The sequence below is a fragment of the Camelus ferus genome, chromosome 18, assembly GCF_009834535.1.
Source record: "Camelus ferus isolate YT-003-E chromosome 18, BCGSAC_Cfer_1.0, whole genome shotgun sequence".
NCBI lineage: Eukaryota > Metazoa > Chordata > Mammalia > Artiodactyla > Camelidae > Camelus > Camelus ferus.
This window is the reverse complement of record NC_045713.1, coordinates 7,630,251-7,649,335: the sequence shown is the minus strand read 5'-3', so window position 1 is coordinate 7,649,335 and position 19,085 is coordinate 7,630,251. Positions and strand designations below refer to the sequence as shown.

At 55.9% G+C, this 19,085-nt stretch overlaps 2 protein-coding genes across 13 annotated transcripts in view; one reads left to right on the top strand and one right to left on the bottom strand.

Annotated features, from left to right (window-relative positions):
- The window catches only part of PTCD1 (pentatricopeptide repeat domain 1), a 12,031-nt gene extending 6,185 nt beyond the window's left edge, over positions 1 to 5,846 (bottom strand). For 2 of the 6 annotated variants that reach the window (XR_004312585.1, XM_032459781.1), the window contains exons 1-6: positions 5,695 to 5,784; positions 5,438 to 5,535; positions 3,173 to 3,668; positions 1,625 to 1,765; positions 1,080 to 1,298; positions 224 to 325 (exon numbers count right to left, since the gene is read on the bottom strand). Coding sequence is in view for 5 of the 6 variants with exons in the window: in XM_032459781.1 (XP_032315672.1) it covers positions 224 to 325; positions 1,080 to 1,298; positions 1,625 to 1,765; positions 3,173 to 3,646 (936 nt within the window). In the remaining variant the exon portion in view is untranslated. Of the gene's footprint in view, positions 1 to 223; positions 326 to 1,079; positions 1,299 to 1,624; positions 1,766 to 3,172; positions 3,669 to 5,437; positions 5,536 to 5,638 lie in introns of all 6 variants that reach the window. The other 4 variants (XM_032459779.1, XM_032459777.1, XM_032459778.1 and 1 more) reach the window with 4 other exon arrangements.
- CPSF4 (cleavage and polyadenylation specific factor 4) lies at positions 5,840 to 19,085 on the top strand. Of its 7 annotated transcripts, none has more exons than XM_032459789.1 (8): positions 5,840 to 6,163; positions 6,518 to 8,350; positions 8,649 to 8,699; positions 10,422 to 10,574; positions 12,728 to 12,823; positions 13,225 to 13,318; positions 14,340 to 14,412; positions 15,924 to 19,085. In XM_032459789.1, exons 4-8 carry the CDS (start codon positions 10,427 to 10,429, stop codon positions 16,170 to 16,172), a joined length of 660 nt encoding a protein of 219 aa, XP_032315680.1. In that variant the 5' UTR covers positions 5,840 to 6,163; positions 6,518 to 8,350; positions 8,649 to 8,699; positions 10,422 to 10,426; the 3' UTR covers positions 16,173 to 19,085. The 7 variants fall into 7 exon arrangements, with proteins under 7 accessions (XP_032315680.1, XP_032315674.1, XP_032315675.1 ...); XM_032459784.1 differs by lacking the exon at positions 6,518 to 8,350 and having other exon boundaries at positions 5,848 to 6,163; positions 15,924 to 16,094; positions 18,801 to 19,085; XM_032459787.1 differs by lacking the exon at positions 6,518 to 8,350 and having other exon boundaries at positions 5,852 to 6,163; positions 15,999 to 16,094; positions 18,801 to 19,085.

The following is a 19,085-nucleotide window of genomic DNA, read 5'->3' as shown; positions in this document are numbered from 1 at the left end:
TCACTCGGGGGACAGCGGCACCTCCTCTGCCTGTCATCTGTAAAATGCAGGGACCAGTGTGCTCTGGGAAGGCCAAAAGCTTGTAAATATAAAATACCCAGCACAGGGCAGTAGCAGGTGCTCAAGAAATGCACACAGGATCCTCATGTACACCCAACACAAGCACAGGGGGAGCAGAGCGGGGCAGCAGGAGAGGCAGGAAGCAGACCCGGGAGGAACAGACCTGCAGAGCACGTCGGAAGCCTGTCTCCTTGTCCTGGATGCAGCCCATTAGCAGGTAACTGAAGGTCTCCTCAGTGACCACATGCCCTTTCTGGACGATTTCCTGGGGGAGGGAACGAGGAGGCCCACTGAGAATCTGCAGCAGAGCCCAGGCCCAGGCCTGAGGGGACTGGCTTAGGGCCGACAGCCCCAGGACTGGCCCAGGTCTGCATATCTTGAAGCGGTGGGGCCTGAATCCGGCTGTGGGGACGACACAGTCCCAGCTCCCGAGCAGAGCTGTCCAGCTGCTGCCTGCATTTCCTCCTCCTCTCCCTCCCGGCCTCTCTTCCTGGATCCTGGCTCCGCTCCCATCACTTCTGCACAGCCCATCTACAGACACCACCCCAGCAGCCACTTTTAACCCCTGCACACGAGGCTTTGGAATTGCACGGAACTGGCTTCAGGTCCTGACTTCACCACTGGCCAGCCATGAGAGTGTGGGCAAAGCATTAGGCCCCTGGCCTCAGTTTTCTCATCTGTGGAGTGGGGTCACAGACTTGCCTTATAGGATCTTTGGGATGACCCCTCAGTGAGCACCAACTCATCTTCAGTGCTATGAAGCCCACTCCCCACTGTCTGCACCACCACAGAGTCCCACACAGCACAAATAACCCACCACCCTCACTGGGCTGGAGGCTGTCAGACCGAGGCCTCTGAGAACGGGGTCTCACCGGATTCATCTACGAAGCCCAGAGCCAGCCTAGAGCCTGTCTCATTGGCCCCCGAACCTTCCCACATGAGGAACACAGACAGCACAGCCTCACACCTGCCACGTGGCTCACTCTGAGTAGAGAGGAGGAAGGAAGGGATGTCCCCACCTTAAACACATCCAGGCACATTCTGAGGTCTGCGCACATGGCAGCCACCTTCAGCAGGGCATGGTATGTTTTCAAGTTGAGCTGGTAGTTTCTGGCCCGCAGCTGCTGCCGTAGCTTCAGGGCGCTCTGCAGAGCTGAGTCCTTCCAGGGAGACTCAGCGCAGACGTTGAACAGGGCTGTATAGGTGGCGTCTGAGGGCTCCAGGTCCCGCTTCTTCATCTGTGGAGATGGGGGAAAAGGAGGAGGTGGCTCTGGGATCTGCCAGATGCACAGACGATAGCCACTCTGGGAGGGAGCTAGACAGGACTCTGCCCCCGAGACGAACAGGCCTGGGAGCAGGGCCGTGCTTGGCCCTCCAAACCCCCAGCTCAGCCTGAGGGACTTGGAGAACTGATCCTGCACCCCAAAAGCACCAACAAGAAACCGTCATCCCGTGAGTAACGCACTAGCAGGTGACATGTTCAGGATCTGCACCCAGCCCTCTTTGGAACCAAAGCTATGGTCTTTGGAGCCTGGTCCCTGCCACCTCCATGCCCCACACTCACGTCATTGTAGAGCCTGAAGGCCTTCTTCAGGTAGCCGGCCCGCCCACAGCCCCCGATCAGCACCGTGTAGTTGCACTCAAGGGGCTGGAGTTGCTCCTCCTTCAGCATCTGTCTCTCAAACAGGTCCATGGCCTCAACCAGCTGTGGAAGATGAGGGGGAAGGAGGACACAAGGGAAGGGGCTCAGGATGGCCTCGGAGACCCTCAGCAGAGGGAGGGAGACTGAGGCTGAGGGACCCTCCCTAAACCCAAGCCTGCTTGGGAGCCAAACACCCACCCTGGGCCTCTGCCACCAGTCTCTTGGTCCCTGAGCTCAGAAGCAAGAGAATTTTGTGATGGCCAGGAAGGAAAGGCCACCAGACATCCACCACCTATGAGAGCTCTGGGGTCCCACTGCCGTAGGGGACTCCCATAGGGCAGGGGCAAGGCCCAGGGGAACAAAGATCGGAAAGAGGGGAGGGGAGGAGCCATGTGCAAAGGCCCTGAAGCAGGAGTGTGCCCGGGAGCTGGAGGAGCAGGGAGGAGGTTGAGGTGGCTGCAGGGAAGTAAGTAAGTAAGTGAAGGAGAGGGAGATGAGGGCAGAGAGGTAAGGGACGGGGGCAGTTCTTACAGGCCATTGTGAGGACTCTAGCGTCTTTTTGTATATTTCTCAACCTTTCATTATGGAAACTCTCAAGGGTACACAAAAGGAGAGAGAACAGTGTAACTACAATGACTGCTAATGTTTGGCCAATCTCGTCTAGTCTATGCTCTGCACCTCTCCACCAAGCTGACTTTTTTAAAGCAAATTCCAGACATCCCATCGTTTCATTCACAAATTTTTCAACACATACCTCTAAGAGATTTTTAAACATGAATGGAAGATCATTACCAAACCTAAGAATGTGAACTCCATCAATGTCACTGACTGCACTGGGGGCTCTGGAGAGAGAAGTAATGCCCTGAGCTCCCTGCTGGAGCCAGACGGCTCTGTCCTGTGAGCCCATGTCGAGGCAAGAGATGGAGAGAGCCTCGGGGAGACAGCCCAGTGACAAGCGCTGTGATCGCTAAGGCAGGGGTGAGGAGGAGGCTAGGCCTGGGTGTTCAGAGGTAGGCTGTGAGAAGGTAGGACTGGTGACATTTGGAAGCTCGATCTGGCAAGACAGAGAAGACTTAGGGATGACCTGGAGGCACTTGGCCGCGGCTGATGGCACAATGGGGCTGCCATTTAGTGAGATGAAGAAAGTGTAGGGAAATCAAGGCTGGGAACAAAAATTTCAGGCGTGTAAGGGAGATGGTGAGGAGGCATTTCGCTACACTGATCGGAAGTCCATGTTTGGCCGGGGCAGAAAGAGGAGGATGAGGACTGCATGGAGGAGGGGGACACTGAGAGCGAGCAGGCAGGCGGGTCACCCAGTGCAGGACCCGGGGTGAGGGAAGACAGAGAGGAGACACGAGCCCTGAGCACCCCACCACTCAGAGATTATCAGGAAGGAGGGATGGCCCCTCACCAAATACAGAGTCACTGAGAAGAAGCAGCTGGGAACAGCAGAATGCGAACGCTCCCTACCTTTCCTTCCTTGATCAGGCGTCTGCACTGAAGGAAGTACCAGTAAGGGGTGTTTCTCCGGCCCCGCCACAACTTTGGCTCCAGCTCCCCTTCCTCATCTTCAATACTCTGTTCCCTGAGCCGTAGGTTATACAACTGGGCTGTCGATTTGTGGAACATTCTCCGGGAGGAGTATTTGTCAGAGAGAGTCCCAAAGCTCTCCTCCACCTCTTCCTCCTGGGTGGCTGTGGGGCTGGGCTGGCTTGGTTTCTTGCTGAGGCTGCCTGTGTTCTGGCTTCCCTGGCCAAGAGACAGCTGAGAGAGGGAGCTGCTGAAGGCTGCTGGCACTGGCCGAATCAGCCCTGTGGCCCTCAGCCGGGCGGGACCCTCCCTGCCTCCTGCCCATCTGGCTCCGAGAGGGTCAAGGTGCTGTAGGATGGACAGTGCTAGGGGGCGGGGGCCGGAGAAGAGCCAGGTGAGTCTCAGGAGGTCCATCTCTGGCGTTCCCCTCCAGGGCCTGGCATAGGTCAGCAAAATAATGAGAGTCAACTCGAGTTCATAGTCACCAAGGGCAAAAGGGAGACTGAGAAGTGGATACAAGCATGAGCCCTAAGGTTAGAAAGCCTCAGTTCAGATTTCAGCTCTGCTAAACAACCATCTGTGTGTCCCTGGGCACCCGTTGCTCTGGCCTCAGTCTCCTCACCTGTAAACTGGGGTTAACTAACATTACCCACACAGCACCATAGCAATGAGTAAATGAGGTCTCAGACATACAGTGTCCAGATAAATCTCAGTGCTGGCACAGTGAATCCTCAACAAACATAAGACTATTGAAATATGTTATCAAGCCATGACCTAAGAGATCTGGGTACCGAAAGCAGAGCTGACTTTGAGCCCTGGACAGAGCTGTGTAATTGGGCCCATTGCTGGACCTTCCTGGGCCTTGATTTCTTCAGCTGCAAGATGAGGAGAATCCCACCTTATCACAAAATTATAAAGATGAAATGAGATGTTTTTAGCACAATGCCTGGGGTTTAACAGGTATTCAAAAAATTGTAGCCATTATCACTTATTATCAAGAAAAAATTGTTGGCATTTTGGGTCTCTGCACAGGGAAGTTAACTTAAGCACTTCTTTTCTGCAAAATTTGTGGACAAATGGGCTAGAGCCATGCTGTCCAATGTGGCTAGAGTACCTGAAATGTGGCCAGTCTACATGGAAATGTGCTGTAGTGTAAATTATACACCAGATTTCAAAGACTTTGTTAAAAAAAAAAAAGATGGTAAAACACACACAATTTTCTTACGGGTTGAAATGGTATTTCAGATATCCTGGGCTAAAAAAAATTTAATACTAATTTTGCAATTTTTAAACTTTATTTCACGTGGCTACTTAAAAGTTTAAAATTACATAGGTGCTCACGTTATATTTCTATTGCACAGTGCGAGGCTAGTGAATCTGGTCTGTATACTTGAAACTCTAAATAAAATATCAGAATAACAAGCACGAAAACATTTGAAGTCTGGTTATACTAGGAGGTCACCATTGGAAAGACCGCAGGGGTGATGACAGATGGGGACAGATTAATAACTGGGGCCCAGGGAGGGGAGTGACTTGCTGGGGGCCCTGCAACAGTGCAGTGGGCGAGACTGGCTAGGTAGGTCTGGGAACTGGCTGGCTTTAAACCCCAGTCCCTGTAACGTATCAGATGGCCTCTCTGGACCAGCTCCCTAGTGACACTCGTGCAGAGGGCCTTTTCCACTATGCACCTGGTGAGGCTCCAATAGAAATGTAGCGTGAGTATGTATGCAATTTAAAATATTCAAGTAGCCACTTAAAGTGTTTACACACGTTAATCAAAAGACAAAGAATTTGAGTTACTGATGTTGGAACAGGTGCCAAAATGTTTTTTAAACAAATGTTGTATTAATATATATGCTCCTTTTTCAAACATGAAATAAAGTCCAATCGTCACGTAAAAGTGGTGATGACTGTAAAAGACAGTAGGTGCAGATACTCTTATCTCCAACCAACATTTTCACTCATCCCCCTTTGAAATCACGACTTCGTCTTGGGCATAGTGAACGCCACTTGGCCGGTCGCCACTTGGTCGGTCAAGGAAGGACATGGTAAATTTCACACAGCGACAATAAAGGTGTCATTTCTTCCTCCCCAAGTTCCTACCAGCTTAATAACCCCTGAATTAGAGACACGCTGCCGCCGTCCTCCCTCGGGGAGGACGCTCCCCGGAACCCTCAGGACAACCCGACCCTTCTCCACGCTGACCTTCAGAGCCCCGCTTTTCTCAGGGGACGTCCTCGGCTCCGGCTCGGGCTGAGACCCTCGCCGCCCCTCTGGCCAGTCTTCGCCCGGGGCCCGGGCTCCTGTGAGGGTCAAACAGGAACTCGCTCAAGGAGGCCGACCCAGATAACGCGGCCCCACCTGACCCCCCCGGGCCCGCGCCGTCCCCGCCCCGCCTCGCGTCACCCCCGAGTCCCGGCCCCGTCGCGCGGCACACGGGGCTCTTGGTTCCCGTTACCCACTCCGAGGCGCGCCTCTGCCGACCTCGCGCAAGCGCAGCCCGCGACGCGAACTCCCGGCGCACGTGGTTTCAGGTCGCCCGCGACAGCGAGGTGGGCGTTCCGTAGGCGGCTAGCCGGGCCTAGCGGAGCGGCCCGTACTCTGCGTTCGATTGGCCCAGTCTGGGAAGGGGAAAGGGTCGGCGCGGGCTGTGGGCGCTCCCGGCATCCCTCGGGCGGCGGCGGCGGCGGCGGCGGCGGCAGCAGCAGCCAGGCGAGGCGAGGCGACGTGGGGGAGGACCGTGTGCGGCCGGGCCGGCGGCGGGTAGAGGTGTGAGGGCGGCAAGGGACCTGAACGGGAGCCGGGCCGGTGTGGCCGCCGCCGCCGCCATGCAGGAAATCATCGCCAGCGTGGACCACATCAAGTTCGACTTGGAGATCGCGGTGGAGCAGCAGCTCGGGGCGCAGCCGCTGCCCTTCCCCGGCATGGACAGTGAGCGCGGGGTCGGGGCAGGCGGGGAGGGGCGCGACCGACTCGGCCCCGGAACCTCCCTCCTCTAATTCCGGGACGCCCTCCTTCTCGGCTCGAGAGTTTCTCCCCCTCGGTCCCGGGGATCCTTGGATTCTCCCTTCTTCTTCCCTTACTTGGACTAAGGAGCCCGTCTACCCCGATCTTCGATCCCCGGGGGCTATTCTAAAGCAGTCTTCAGAAGGGCAGGACCACTTCCCGCAGTTCAAATAATTCTTGAGTGAAGGCGGGTATCCTGGATTGGAAATCCTGTCCCCACTCGCACGCACTCCCCAACTACAAGAAAATACTAAGATATCCCCTTTCCCCACCCTGCAGCCCCCAACTTGGAGCACCCTCTTCATGCTTTCATCAAAGCTGGGCCGTTGAAGGAGTCTTGCTGAGGGAAGGATCCACCTCCTCTTCGTAGTAGACCCCCTGTGAGACTCTGAAGTTCCAGTTTCCTCCTAGGACTCGCATTCCTGGGAGCCCATCCCTCACTGTTTCTCTGGACTCCACCTCTGGGTCATTCCTCGCACCCAGGCAGCTGCCTGAGTTCCCTTCACTCTCCCCCTTGTCATGGTGGCTCCCTGGCCTCCCCCACCATTCAACTCAGATGGGACGTCTAGCACATTAAAAGAAACCAGCAGTTTTCTGCTCCCCTTTCCAGACACACTTGAAATCTAATGTTATAGCAGGAGAGCTCAGTGGGCTCTTAGAGGTCATTGAGCTCAAGCATCAGCCCGGGTTGGGGAAGGGACTTGCTGAAGACTGCTCAGTTCGTGGTGAAGCTAGGGTTCTTTCCCTTTCTATCTGCAGTTCCCTGTGCCTCTCCCCATATGTGCCAGAGGACCTGGGCCACAGTCCCGTATTCTCCCACCTGTCCCTGGGCTGGTAGAGTCTCCCTGCAGCCTCATTCCCCTCAAGCGGCCACAGTTCTCATGCATACGTGACCTCTGTTTTGTCCCTCTCATGCTAACACTTCTTTGTGCAATAATGCTTATACCCAGGAGACATAATTCTAACAACTTTTCTTTATATACACACAAGCAGTGTCTCCACTGTACACGACTTATAAGCAGCTGCTTAAGTGCAGATCCACTCTCGCATACATGGCCTTTTCTTATGTTGATGGCACTAGCTTGAGGCCATGGAACCTTCCCTGCAGGGCAGCTCTTTCCTTCCCGCCCCTCTCCAGCCTGGGACCACAGATACTTGAGCCTGTGAGGGCAGGTACACCATTGAGGGGCCCACAAATGTGTTCTTAGAGGGGGGTCCAGGACATAACCCCAGCCCGGGGCATCAGACTTGGTAAGCACCCTTAGCACTCACTGCCTGCCCTCGATCGCTCAGTGTGTTGGAGCTCAGCGAGGGCACAGACCTTCCTCCCGGGTCCCTGCACTTTACTCCTGTCTTAATTTGGAGAAGAAATTGAGAAGAACCGTCAGTTCTGCCCTGAAGTCATACTCCTTCATCCTGTCTGCTGAAGACCCAGTCTCCAGGACTGTGGAGACTCCACAGGACTCCAGGACTGTGGACTTTGGCTTTTAAGGAATCAAACAGTCTTCACCTCAAAAGAATGAAGGCCCAGAAATACTCTTAAATGCTACATTTTGAAATACAAACGAGTGACACCCCTGTGACATCCACTTCTGTAACCTTAAATCTACCCTAGCGAAACCTGCCTGCTTCCAAGAAGCCAACAAATCTCTTGCAAGTTAGCAAGGAGAGGCATGTGAGTGGGCTTCAGAGATGCTGCTGGTGGGTTTGAGCAACTCTAAACTGCCTGCTAATGGAGAAGACAGTTGATGAAGACGCGGACGGTTTATACTGGTGGCTGTGGCAGCTGGATTCTTGGGCTCAGTGGACGGCCCTGGACCTCACTGCCCCTGCGCTCAGCCTTTCTCTTTCCTGTTCCGCTCACCTGAACCAGCTGCACCTGTGGACACGGAAGACCGAGCTCCTTTAATTGCCGTGTGTTGGTGGTGCAGGTTGAGAGCAGTCCTGCTCCTGTGTCTTCATTATGCTCTTCCCTCCAGACTGGCGTCCCCAGGGCACCTCAGAGTCGTCCCCCTCCCAATTCAATTGTTTGTGCTTCCTGTGAGATCATTCCCTCCCTCTGCCTCGGGTTAAAATGCCTCTGAACTAGCCCTCTGGAAGGTCTGAGCGGGGGTAATTAATTTCTGTGATCTTGGGCTCCTTTTTTGCTTCCCCCACCCACTCCTAACTCCTTGAAAGCATCTTGCTTAGAGGAAGCTCTCAGAAAGCCCCGAGTGATGACTGGTCTCAGCATATACGTCTCATTTACAGGAACAACTGAAATAAGAGCTTTTTGCTTGCTTGGTTGGGCTGTACTTTTTTTCCCCCGCACTTTCTGTCCTGTACTTTGAACCCTCCATAGGTTAAAGTCCAGATGTCACCAGTAGCAATCGCACCCCGCTTTGTTTGACACCTCTCCTTCTCTCTGCAGAGTCGGGGGCTGCTGTCTGTGAGTTCTTTTTGAAGGCTGCCTGTGGCAAAGGTAAGAGAGTCCTGGCTCCCCGACATTCCCTGTGAGGTGCGTTTCACCCCCCACTCCCCAGCAGGCTCTCAGGCTCTCGGATCCCTGGCCTGTCCTGCCTTCGGCAGACTAAGTGTCCCGAGATGAAACTGGGCTGTGGATAGGCTAGGAATGTGATGGGGTGTTCTGCCCAGAACCTGAAACACAGGCCTGAAGCTGGCTGTCAGTCTGCCTTCTTGCCTTCACATTCTTGGAGGCCACGAGCTGACCTGTGACATGGATAGAGGCCCCCAGCACTGAACAGGTGTTCAGGAACTTTCTCAAGGCCACAGAGTTAGTGAATGGCTGAGCCTGGTGTCTCAGCCCAGGCCTTTCTGAATCTACAGTCTACACAAGCTCACATCCTATGCGTCTTCTCATCAAAAACACTCCGTGATTGTGTGTCTCGTGGAGTTCTTGTTCGTACTAACCGGGTCCCAACAGAGGCGGCGTGAGCCAGACTCACTGATTGAGAAGCCAGATTGCTGGGTGGGACCTCACGTACCATGGATGGATCTGGGTATTTTTCTTCCCGTGGCCACATGTCTGTGGAAACTAAATTTTAATCCAAAGCTTGACTAGAGAGCACAGAATTTGAGCCAGGGGATGGGTGATTTGGGCAAGTTGTGGTTCTGTAACCCAAGTCCTTTACCCGGCCAGGTAGAGCAGCCAGGTTGACCTCAGGCTTTCTGTTCGGGAACTTTATTGCCCTGCTGGGCTCCTGGTCTCATTCCTGTCTTTGCTCAGTAATTCTGTCTTCCTGACTCACCACCTTCTGTTAGCATAGCCATCCTTAATACAGGGCAGTACGAGTATCTCTGTTTAACTAATATCATAGCCACTTGCGGCATGTGGCTGTTAGGGTTTAATTAAGATGAAATAAAATGGGAAGTTCTTTAGTCACATTAGTCGTGTTTTGGTTGACAGCCACGTGTGGCTAGTGGCTGCCGTGCTGGACCACGTGGATCCAGAGCGTCCCCACCCCCGCAGCAAGCTCTGTCAGGCAGGGCTGGTCTAGATCTCTTCTAGTCACATCTCACTGTGGTCGGGCCTTCCCACTAGTCCCACCAGGGCACCAGTTAGAAACAGGACTTTCCCAGGGTACGGCTCTGTCCTGTTTGGGTGATTGATCGCTCAGGTCTTCCTGCAGAAGGCGGACCTCCCCTGGTCTGTATACAATGCATTTCTTCAATCCTGAAATTGATTTTCTTCAGTCTTGGAGTCTGAGTGGGTGCTTTTAGCTAGAGATGGAGCCTGCCTGGAGTCCAAGCTTCTGCTGGTGGTCCTGTTTACCTTCCGTCTTTTGAGGCTGTGTCTCCCAAACACCAGGCTTTCTTTTACTGCCCCTGCAAATTTTGCCATGTCTTTATCACTGGAACTATTCTTTGATTAAGAAAAACACCATCCCCCGCCCCTGCCACTGCCCTTAGGGCTTGTTAAGTTTCCATCTTACAGAATTATCTGTGAAGTCATGATTTGGTGTTTTAGTTAGATTTTTCCAAGACACTTTAAAATGAAATCGATAACTGCCAAAACTTGAAACGTGTGCTCATGAAGGGCCTGTGATCACACTGCCTTCTGCCAGGGCAGCCTCCACCTGCCGGGACATGCTGCTTTCAGGTGCTTGGGGGAGGTGTGGGGTGAAGGGGCCTCTGCTCCCCCAGGCCCAGAGCCCCCGCTTAGGGCCACCTCTCTCCCTGGCAGGGGGCATGTGCCCGTTCCGCCACATCAGCGGCGAGAAGACCGTTGTGTGCAAACACTGGCTGCGGGGGCTGTGCAAGAAGGGGGACCAGTGCGAGTTCCTGCACGAGTACGACATGACCAAGATGCCCGAGTGCTACTTCTACTCCAAGTTTGGTGAGATGGCCGGCCGGGTCCCCGCCCCCCAGACCCCGGGCCGGGCGCCCAGGAGGATGCACCAGGAATGAGAGCCCGGAGGGCTCAGCGGTGGCCCCGGTTCCTCTGCTGGCCCTTCAGTCACGGGGAGTGGGGGCTGCTCTCGGTGATCCCCGTGTCTGTAGTGCTGTTTTCCAAGCACTTATAGGTGCTTCAGGAACTGGAGACTGATCGGGGCTCGGGGTAGGTGCGTGAGCAGCACAGCCAGCTGGAGGCCTCGATTCCGCCGGTGGGTGTGCTCCCCTGAATCAGCTGCTGCTTCCCGAGTGGCCCCCCAGGCCTGAGTAGTCGATTCCTTCTCCCTGGGAGTATGATCCTGGGTAGTAATTTATCCATCCTAAATAACCCAGAATAACAGGTGCAGGGGGCTGTCTTCTGATGGCAAAGAGTCCTTCTTCACCCCAAAACTGAAATGTAGGCTTTATCTCTGCTTAGAGGACACGTGGAGAAGCCGGGGCCAGGCCGGGGTGGTGGGCTGGCCCAGGGCTCTGTGGGGCTGAGGTGCTGCCCCCTGATGGAGCTAGGATCCCCCCGCTCTCTGCCCTGGGGGAGGTTGCCCAGGAAGAAGTCCTGCTAGCCAGGGTGATGGTGGGCTATGTCCCGGGTGGGGCCGGCAGGAGGCGGGGAGCCTGCTGTACTGTGTTGGGCTGAGGAGCGCAGCTCGCATTCAAAGTGCTATTGTCAGAGGAGATGCTAATTATTTCAGCAGCCCAAACAGGTTTGGCCTGCTGACTTATTAATGATAGCTGTGGCTTTTTTGGTCGAGGCAGCATAAGTTGAAAAGTCAAAGGTGGATAGAAAATAGGAACTAGGCTTCCCAGGTCCCCATCCTCTCCCTCCCGCCCGTGGCAGCAGGGGGACCAGTGGTGGAAGGGCCGCAGCTTCTCCTTGGGAGCCGGCTCCCATCTGTCCCCAAAGGCAGGAGCCAGCCCTCCAGGGCAGATTCCCAAGGGCATCTCTGCAGGCTGGCCTGGGTTCCCTCCTTCCCTGCTGATGGCCCTGGAGCAGCCCCCCAGGCCTCAGGGACAATCCACTGCCCGCACTTGCCCGCAGAGCCTGTCCTGGTGCAGACGCACTGTTTGCAGCTCCCATCACCTAGGCCACAGGGAGGCACTGGGAGGACAGTGGTAAAGAGGACAGACACCGTCCTTGCCCCGAGGCGCTTTTGCTTGAGGGGCCCAGGGAGAGAGGCAGCTAGAACAGCAGTGAGACAAAGCAGAGGTATTCAGGATGAGGGTTCTGAAGGAGACAGACGGCAGTGGGGTCACTTGAGGAACTCTCCTTGAGGCAGAGTGGTCAGGGAAGGCCTTTCTGAGGAGGTGAGGCCTGGGATATGAAGGCTAAGATAGGGCGGTCCTGGCAGAGGACAGAGGACTTGGAATTTGTTGCTGGGAGGCCAGTGGCTGGAGAGGGGGCTGGGCTAGACCACAGATGGACTTGCAGGTCTCTCGAGGAGTTTGCTCTGAACAGTAGCCATGGGACTGGCTTTTCATGTGTAAATGGACTGGAGGTGGCTCAGCCACCCAGGTCGGCAGTGCCTGTACTTGGGTGAAAGATGCTGGTGGCAGCTGGGCCAGCTGCTCCTGAGAGGAGCTGTCATAAAGGCTTTCTCACGTTCTGCTGCAGGGACCCAGCCTGGAGTTCCCAAACCTTCCCCACTTTTGCCCTAGAAGGTCGACTCCTCAGACCTCTGCCCTGCCCCGGCCAGGAGACACGAAGCGCCCAGCATCAGCAGAGCCAGAGGAGAGCGGTGGCTTCCTGCTGGTCTCCTTCCTGCTGGCTTGTGTATCTGGGCCCCCCCGCCCCACATCGCCCAGGACACCTCCTTTGGGTAAGGGGTGGAGTCATGAGTTACTTGAGTGTGTTTCCACCTCTGTGTCATTGACCCTCAAGGCAGCATGGACACCTGTGAGGGAAGGACCAGTCACAGCCCACGTACAGGTCAGGAAACTGAGGCTCTGAGACACTCTGCCCTGGGTCTCGGGGCTGCCAGGCCAGCACTGGACACCAGAACCAGCTGGCCCTCTTTGCTGCACAGCGGGGCCTTGGGAGAAGTGGAGATGGGTCTGGGCCCAGCTGTCCCAGGTGGACGCGTGTCTTGCTTCCCCCTGCAGGGGAGTGCAGCAACAAGGAGTGTCCCTTCCTGCACATTGACCCCGAGTCCAAGATCAAGGACTGTCCTTGGTACGACCGTGGCTTCTGCAAGCACGGTAGGTGTCGCGGTGGCTGGGCCGCCTGGCCGGAGGCCAGTCCTCTCTTCCCCCGCCCGCATGACCCTCTGCCTGTCCCTCCTGTCCCTGCAAAACCTGGGGTTAGGCATTTAGGGGCTCGTGAGGCTTTTTCACACCCTCAGCTCCCCGAGTCTCCCCGGGCTCCCTCGTGGACTGCATTCTCACCTGTGTTTTTGATAAGGAAGGCTGGTATTTGAGAGGTAGTGTGCCCTGCCTGCTGTCTCCTCTGAATAAGAGCCAGAGCCAGCACTTGAAGCCCTGCTCTTAGTCTCCGCACCCCAGGCAGCTGTGTGGGCAGGGCTCTGACTGGCAGAGGGGCATGAGGGCAGGTGTCCACCGAAGAAGGGATGACAGTCTGACCCTGACGCTTGGCTCCACAGGCCCCCTGTGCAGGCACCGGCACACGCGGAGAGTCATCTGTGTGAATTACCTCGTGGGCTTCTGCCCGGAGGGGCCCTCGTGTAAATTTATGCAGTGAGTAGCCAGCCCCTGCCCAGGCCCTGCTGCTCCCTTTGTCTCTCCTGGGTCCGCCTGGGCTCTGGTTCCTGGGTAGTGTCATCACAGCGGTCTGGGGCAGGGGTGGGTGGGACGTGGGGAGGGACCAGCACTGCTTCCTGAGCCCAGAGGTGGCTGCGCCCAAACCAGTGCTTAAGCTTTGTTGGGTCACAGGCATCTTAGACGCAGATGAAAGCTGTGGGCCCCATGATCCAGAAACACGCACATACGACCTTGCTGATCATTTAGGGACCTCAGGTCAAGAACCTGTGCCCTAAAGGAAGGGAACTTGGGGTTACTCTGGTTCATGGAACTCTCATACGTGAAAGAAGGTCCCAATTTCATACATGGGAACGCTGAGGCTCAGAGCTCAGCCACTGGCCAGGGTCATGAGGACGCAGGTCTTTGGCCTCTAAATCCAGAACCTCCTTGCCCAGCGTTCCTCTCCTGGGCCTCAGTGCACATCTGTCACTTTGGGTGGTTGTGGGGTGGCACTGGGACCGTAGTGACCTCCCTGTGCTGCCTCCGTCCACACTGCTGGCACCTACGCAGAAGCAGTGTTGCTGCCACGTGGTGGGCAGTGGCTGGTGCTGCTGGCTTGGTCCCACTCCATAGGTGGCAGCCCAGGGGACTACAAGTGGCCCGGTGATCCCTCCTAGCGGGGCAGGGGCTGGAGGGGTGTTGGTGTGTTCCCCAGGGATTCTGTTGTCGGACCCTGAGGGGAGGGTGTGTGTAGGGAGGGCCTTCTGTGTACGAAGTGCCTCTGGAGAGGTTCTGAAGGTACCGCCTGTGTTTCCCTCCTTTCTCCAGGGGTGCAGGGGTGGAGCTGGGCGCCAGCACCCAGCCCACCTCCAGGTGGTTTGTGTTGCTCTGTGCTTGGCTAGAGGCTGGCTGTGATTTTCCTGGGGCCAGAACTTGAGAATCCCACCTGGCCTCTCATCTCTCTCACCTCGTCTTCTCCTTCTCTTGTTCCTATCCCCTCCTGCTGCCTGGTGACCAGCCCTCGATTTGAACTGCCGATGGGAACCACCGAGCAGCCCCCACTGCCACAGCAGACGCAGCCACCCGCAAAGGTACTGTGCCTCGGCCCTGCGGTGCCGCTGGCCCTGGCTGCGCCCTTGCAGCAACAAACACAGTGCCTGCCTCAGTGCAGGGCTTGCCGTAGACTGGGCTGGAGCCCTGGCGACTGTGGGAGAGGAGGGCAGGGAGGAGGCGGGAGAGGAGGGGGGTCACCCTGGTTCCAGCAGGAAATCCAGGCAGCAGATCAGTTTGCACCTTTCTCTGGAGGTGGAGAGCTGTCTGCTGGGGCCGGAGGCCCGCTGGGCTTCTCCCTTCCTGCCGGGTGAGTGCGGGTGAGTGCCGAGACGGCTCAGCGCCGGCCCCGGGAGCCGGACTGGAGGGCGGCGTGGGCGCCACGTGTCTGCTGCTCTTGCTTCTGGTTCAGACCCTTCCCTCTATGAGTGGGACTCACGTGAGAGGCCCCAGCTGGGCAGGAGCAGACTTGAGGCTGACTGGTTCTCTGGCTGGGCCGTTACTGCTCGGGTGGAGAGGCTCCCGGCTGCAGGGAGGGGTGCTGGGAAGAGAGGGCTGAAGGACCAGCCGGCTCTGGTCTCCTAGGTGAGGGGCTGCCACCACCTAGTGGTGGGCTGGTCCCCTCAAGCATGGGGAGAGGGACTGCTACAGACAAATGGGGATATGCCGCAGTGCCCCCCAAACCAAGGGCACCTGGGGTTTGGTTATAGGATAGGGGTTTGGGGGCCCAGAGGAAGGCTGGCCGGGTGTCCTAGGCAGGGTCTCAACAGGCTGAGTAAATTGCCCTGCGATCTTAAGTCTGCACCTCTCACCTGGTTGGACTCAGCCCGTTGCTGAAGCCCTGCCTGGCCCTCCTCCGTGCAGGCGGCTGCACTCACTGCACTGACCCCCCACGCCCCCGCCAGGAGGGTGTGGGGTAAATCAGACGCAACTCCTTGTTGGCAGAGCTGGGCATGGCTGCGTGCGGGCGCAGCCACCACAACGGGGGCTCCAGCTCAGGGCTCCTACATTTATGGGGCCAGAGGCAAGAACCCACTCGGTAGGGAGATGGCCTTGCTGTCCAGGCCCCACTCCAGGAGCCCCATCCCCCTCGCTTACGTGACTCCCTAGCGGAGGGCCCCTCAGCCCCTAGACCACAGGTCAGCCTGTCAGCCTCCAACTGTTTTTCTGTGACTTGCTCGCCGTGTAGGCTGCTAAACACCTGGCTGAACCAAGCGTTCATCCTGACCTGAAGCTAGAACCTCACAAACAAAAGTAAGGCCTGCTCATGCCCTCGCCCTGCCACCCCAGAGACCGCCTCGTCTCTTTGGTGTTTTGTTTTCAACTTTTATTTTTCGTTTTTGTGTGTCTGCATGGTGTTTTTCGGGCAGTGGCTCCTGCCATCATCGCCAGATGTTTCTCTGCCGCCCGCTCTCCCGAGCAGGGCCACTGCGGAAGCCCTTCTTCCTGCTGGTCATGCGGGAGAAGTCCCGCCCTCTTTTTTTCCGTCCCCATTGGTAGTCCGCGTGCACGCGTTTTCCGCAGTAAAACCGTGTTGTGTAACTCTTTCCAGCAAAGTAACAATCCGCCATTACAAAGGTCGTCCTCCTTGATCCAGTTAACGAGTCAGAACTCTTCTCCCAATCAGCAGAGAGCCCCGCAGGTCATCGGGGTCATGCAGAGTCAAAACAGCAGCGCAGGCAACCGGGGACCCCGGCCGCTGGAGCAGGTCACCTGTTACAAGGTGAGTCCCGGGGCTGGAGGGCAGGGCGGGGTCTTCACAGTCAGCAGCCATTCCCTCACTCCCCAGAGAGTTAGCTAACTTTGATGAATGAAAACGTCTTAAGGCCCGGAACAAAGTTGGTGCACGAATCCAAGGAACAGAGAGAGTCCTGAAGCCTCTGGGTGTTCTCAGATCTCACGTGACACACCCAAGGGGAAGGGACAAAGCTTTAGGCCTACTTGGGGAGGAACTGGATTAGAACCCCCCTCCCACCACTCCCTCCCCCCAAAAAACAGGATGCTCTGGGAAAGGGTAAAATTTTAAAAACCTACTAGAAAACTTGTCTGTTTCATTCTTGGCTCTGGATGGAAAGTGGGGAGAAAAGCCCCTTCAGAGCTTGTGGCCACAGGCAGGCCCTTCCTTGGGTTTGGGCCTATGTCCACGCCCTTGGTGAGGGCTGAAGAGCTACAGAGTTTTCCAGCCTGAAACAGCTCCGGATGGGTGAGCCTGGGTGCCTGGCTTTGAGAAATTTAGTCTCAACCCAGGTCACACAGAATTTCCACAACTAGAATTCTGAAGAATGAGTTCACAGTTGAAAGTCATGAAACAAAAGGTAACGAGTACCACCAAGTGAGTAATGATAGAACGAGACTCGCGAAGAGTTCAGATTTGGGGATCACAAGACAAAGTACAAAATTAGCATGTGCTTTTGTAAAAACCTTTTATTAGATGACATAGCATTGTTTAGGGTACAGGTGAGTGTTGTACCTTATTCCTAACCTTTCCTAAAAGAGCCACTTTCCTCAGCTCTTCGGTCCTCGTGTGTTTTGTATTCAGTACCCTCCTTTAACACTGCAAAACTCCTGAAGGGGACCCCGCTCAGAGAAGTCTCTTCTAAGCTTTTATTCACATAAGCACAAGGACAGTACATATTTTAATATATGTAGGGCCCGAGTACATACATTCTATCATCTTTTTTCTTTATAACATGTTCTAGATCTATGTCAATATATGGAAATCTAATGTATTTGAGGGACCGCATAATTTTACCAATTCTGTTAGTAAACAGTTATTTATAGTCTTTGCTGCTAAAAGCAGTGCTGAATCTGACATTTGTGAGCTCCCGTCTGGTGTCTGGAGCAGCCATGCCTACGAGGAGACACGCCAAGTCAAAAAAGCATATGCCTATATTGTTCCTAGAGCTTGCCTTTAAGAAAGGCTGAGCCACTGGCCACCTGTCGGCCATCAGACCCTCCAAGTGAGCACCTGCTCGGCTGAGAAACCCGACTGCTGTGCTCCTTGCCGGGAGGGGTCTGGTTCCGAGGGAGGGGAAGGCAGGTGCCCAGACGCCGAAGGTAGAAGTGCACATGCACTTACGGAGGGCCTCAGAGGTTTCTGAGCCTGAGCCCTAACAGGTGAGGCGAGTTAGAAAGGGGGCCGTTAACGAAGGTGAAGGGAGGTGGCAGGCAGGCAGATGGCTTCCCACCAGGCAGTTCTCAAGAACAGTGAGAAAACTCGGGTGTCCTGAGTCAGCTGAGCTGTCTTCTTGCCCTCCCCACCCGGGACTCCAGCAGGGCCTCTGTCAAGCAAGCTCTCCGGAGTCCTGGAACCTCAGACGGGTGGGGGTGGGGCTGGGGGGACGAATCTAACAGCCTCTTCCTACCACGGGGACATCACAGTTAATATTAAGGACACCTTGTGGGAATCCTGGATTCCCCAGGATCAGCTGCGGAGGCCAATGGACAAGCCAAGTGCCGTATGCAGGGTCACCAAGTCCCTCCCCTTGGTTATCACACCTGCCAAAGCAGCTCCCCTGGCCACTCGTCCACGAGTCACACCTGTAGATCAGACAGACTGGACAACACAGGGACTGTGGGGTTGGGGAACAGAGCAGGCAGGAGTTCCGGGCGGTGACCAAGTAGAGCCCCAAGTCCCAGGCCGAGGAAGCAGGGACTGGGAGGGCGCAGCGTGGCTGCCCCCACCACCTGTCTCCCTCCCCTTGTCCAGTGCTCAAGGCTGCCCTCTCCTTCCTTGTAATTCCCTTCTGCTCTTTGAGGAGTAACAAGAACAAATGGAGAGAAGCTAAGGAAGGGCCTGGAAAACCAGCCGGGACAAGTTGGGGTCAGTGCTAGAGTTCTGAGAGCTGATTCCACCGGGTCTGCTCACCAAGTCTCATCAATGTCCCGTCTCTCTGGTCCTGTGACCAAAACCTATCCCCAGGGGTAGCTTAGGCCAGTACGCAGGAGCCAGGAGGGAAAACTGGGTGCAGCCCTCCTGTCCACGCAGTGAATCCCTCAGTGGGGGGAGGAGCCTGGTGGCTTCTCTCGCCTTGTTGCCTCCCGTCTCCAGGGAGTCGCAGATGGGTGCCTCAGAGGTAAGTGACTGGCCAGCGTGCAGCGGGGCGCTCTGGTGCCACGGCCCTCTCGTCCTGCCCCCCTACAAGAGCCCTTCCGTGTCTGGCGTGGGCCCGCCCCTGCCCAGAGCAGCACCCACCCTGCCGTGTGCTTTCTGCCGCACGGTCTCCTCCATCTGCTGAGCTGCTGGCTGCAGTGTCTGCACCGCTGTACCTTCTAAAGCTCCTTTTCCCTCATGTTTGAATGAAAATCTGCCACTGGGAATTCCAGAGTCCCTGTCCCCAACCTGGTATTTGGTGGGTGCCACCTTAGTTGAAAATTGCATTTGAAACTTTTTTTTTTTGTCTCCTCCTTCCCTTCTTGCTATTCCCAGTGTGGTGAAAAAGGACACTACGCCAACAGATGCACCAAAGGGCACTTGGCCTTTCTCAGTGGACAGTGACAGCAGCTGGAGCCAGCCCAGAGCAGCCCGAGGGGCCTGTTGTTGGGGACCACTCCGGGCTGTCCTTGGGAGTGTACATTTAACTGCTCAGTGCCAGTGCCGGGGCAGCTCTGGCTGGAGCTGGCGGGCGGGCGCGCTGGGTTTTATTCTGTGGGGCTATGTCTGTCAGTTTCCCTGTCATTTTGCTGTGACCTTTTTTTTAAAGGACATGTGCTC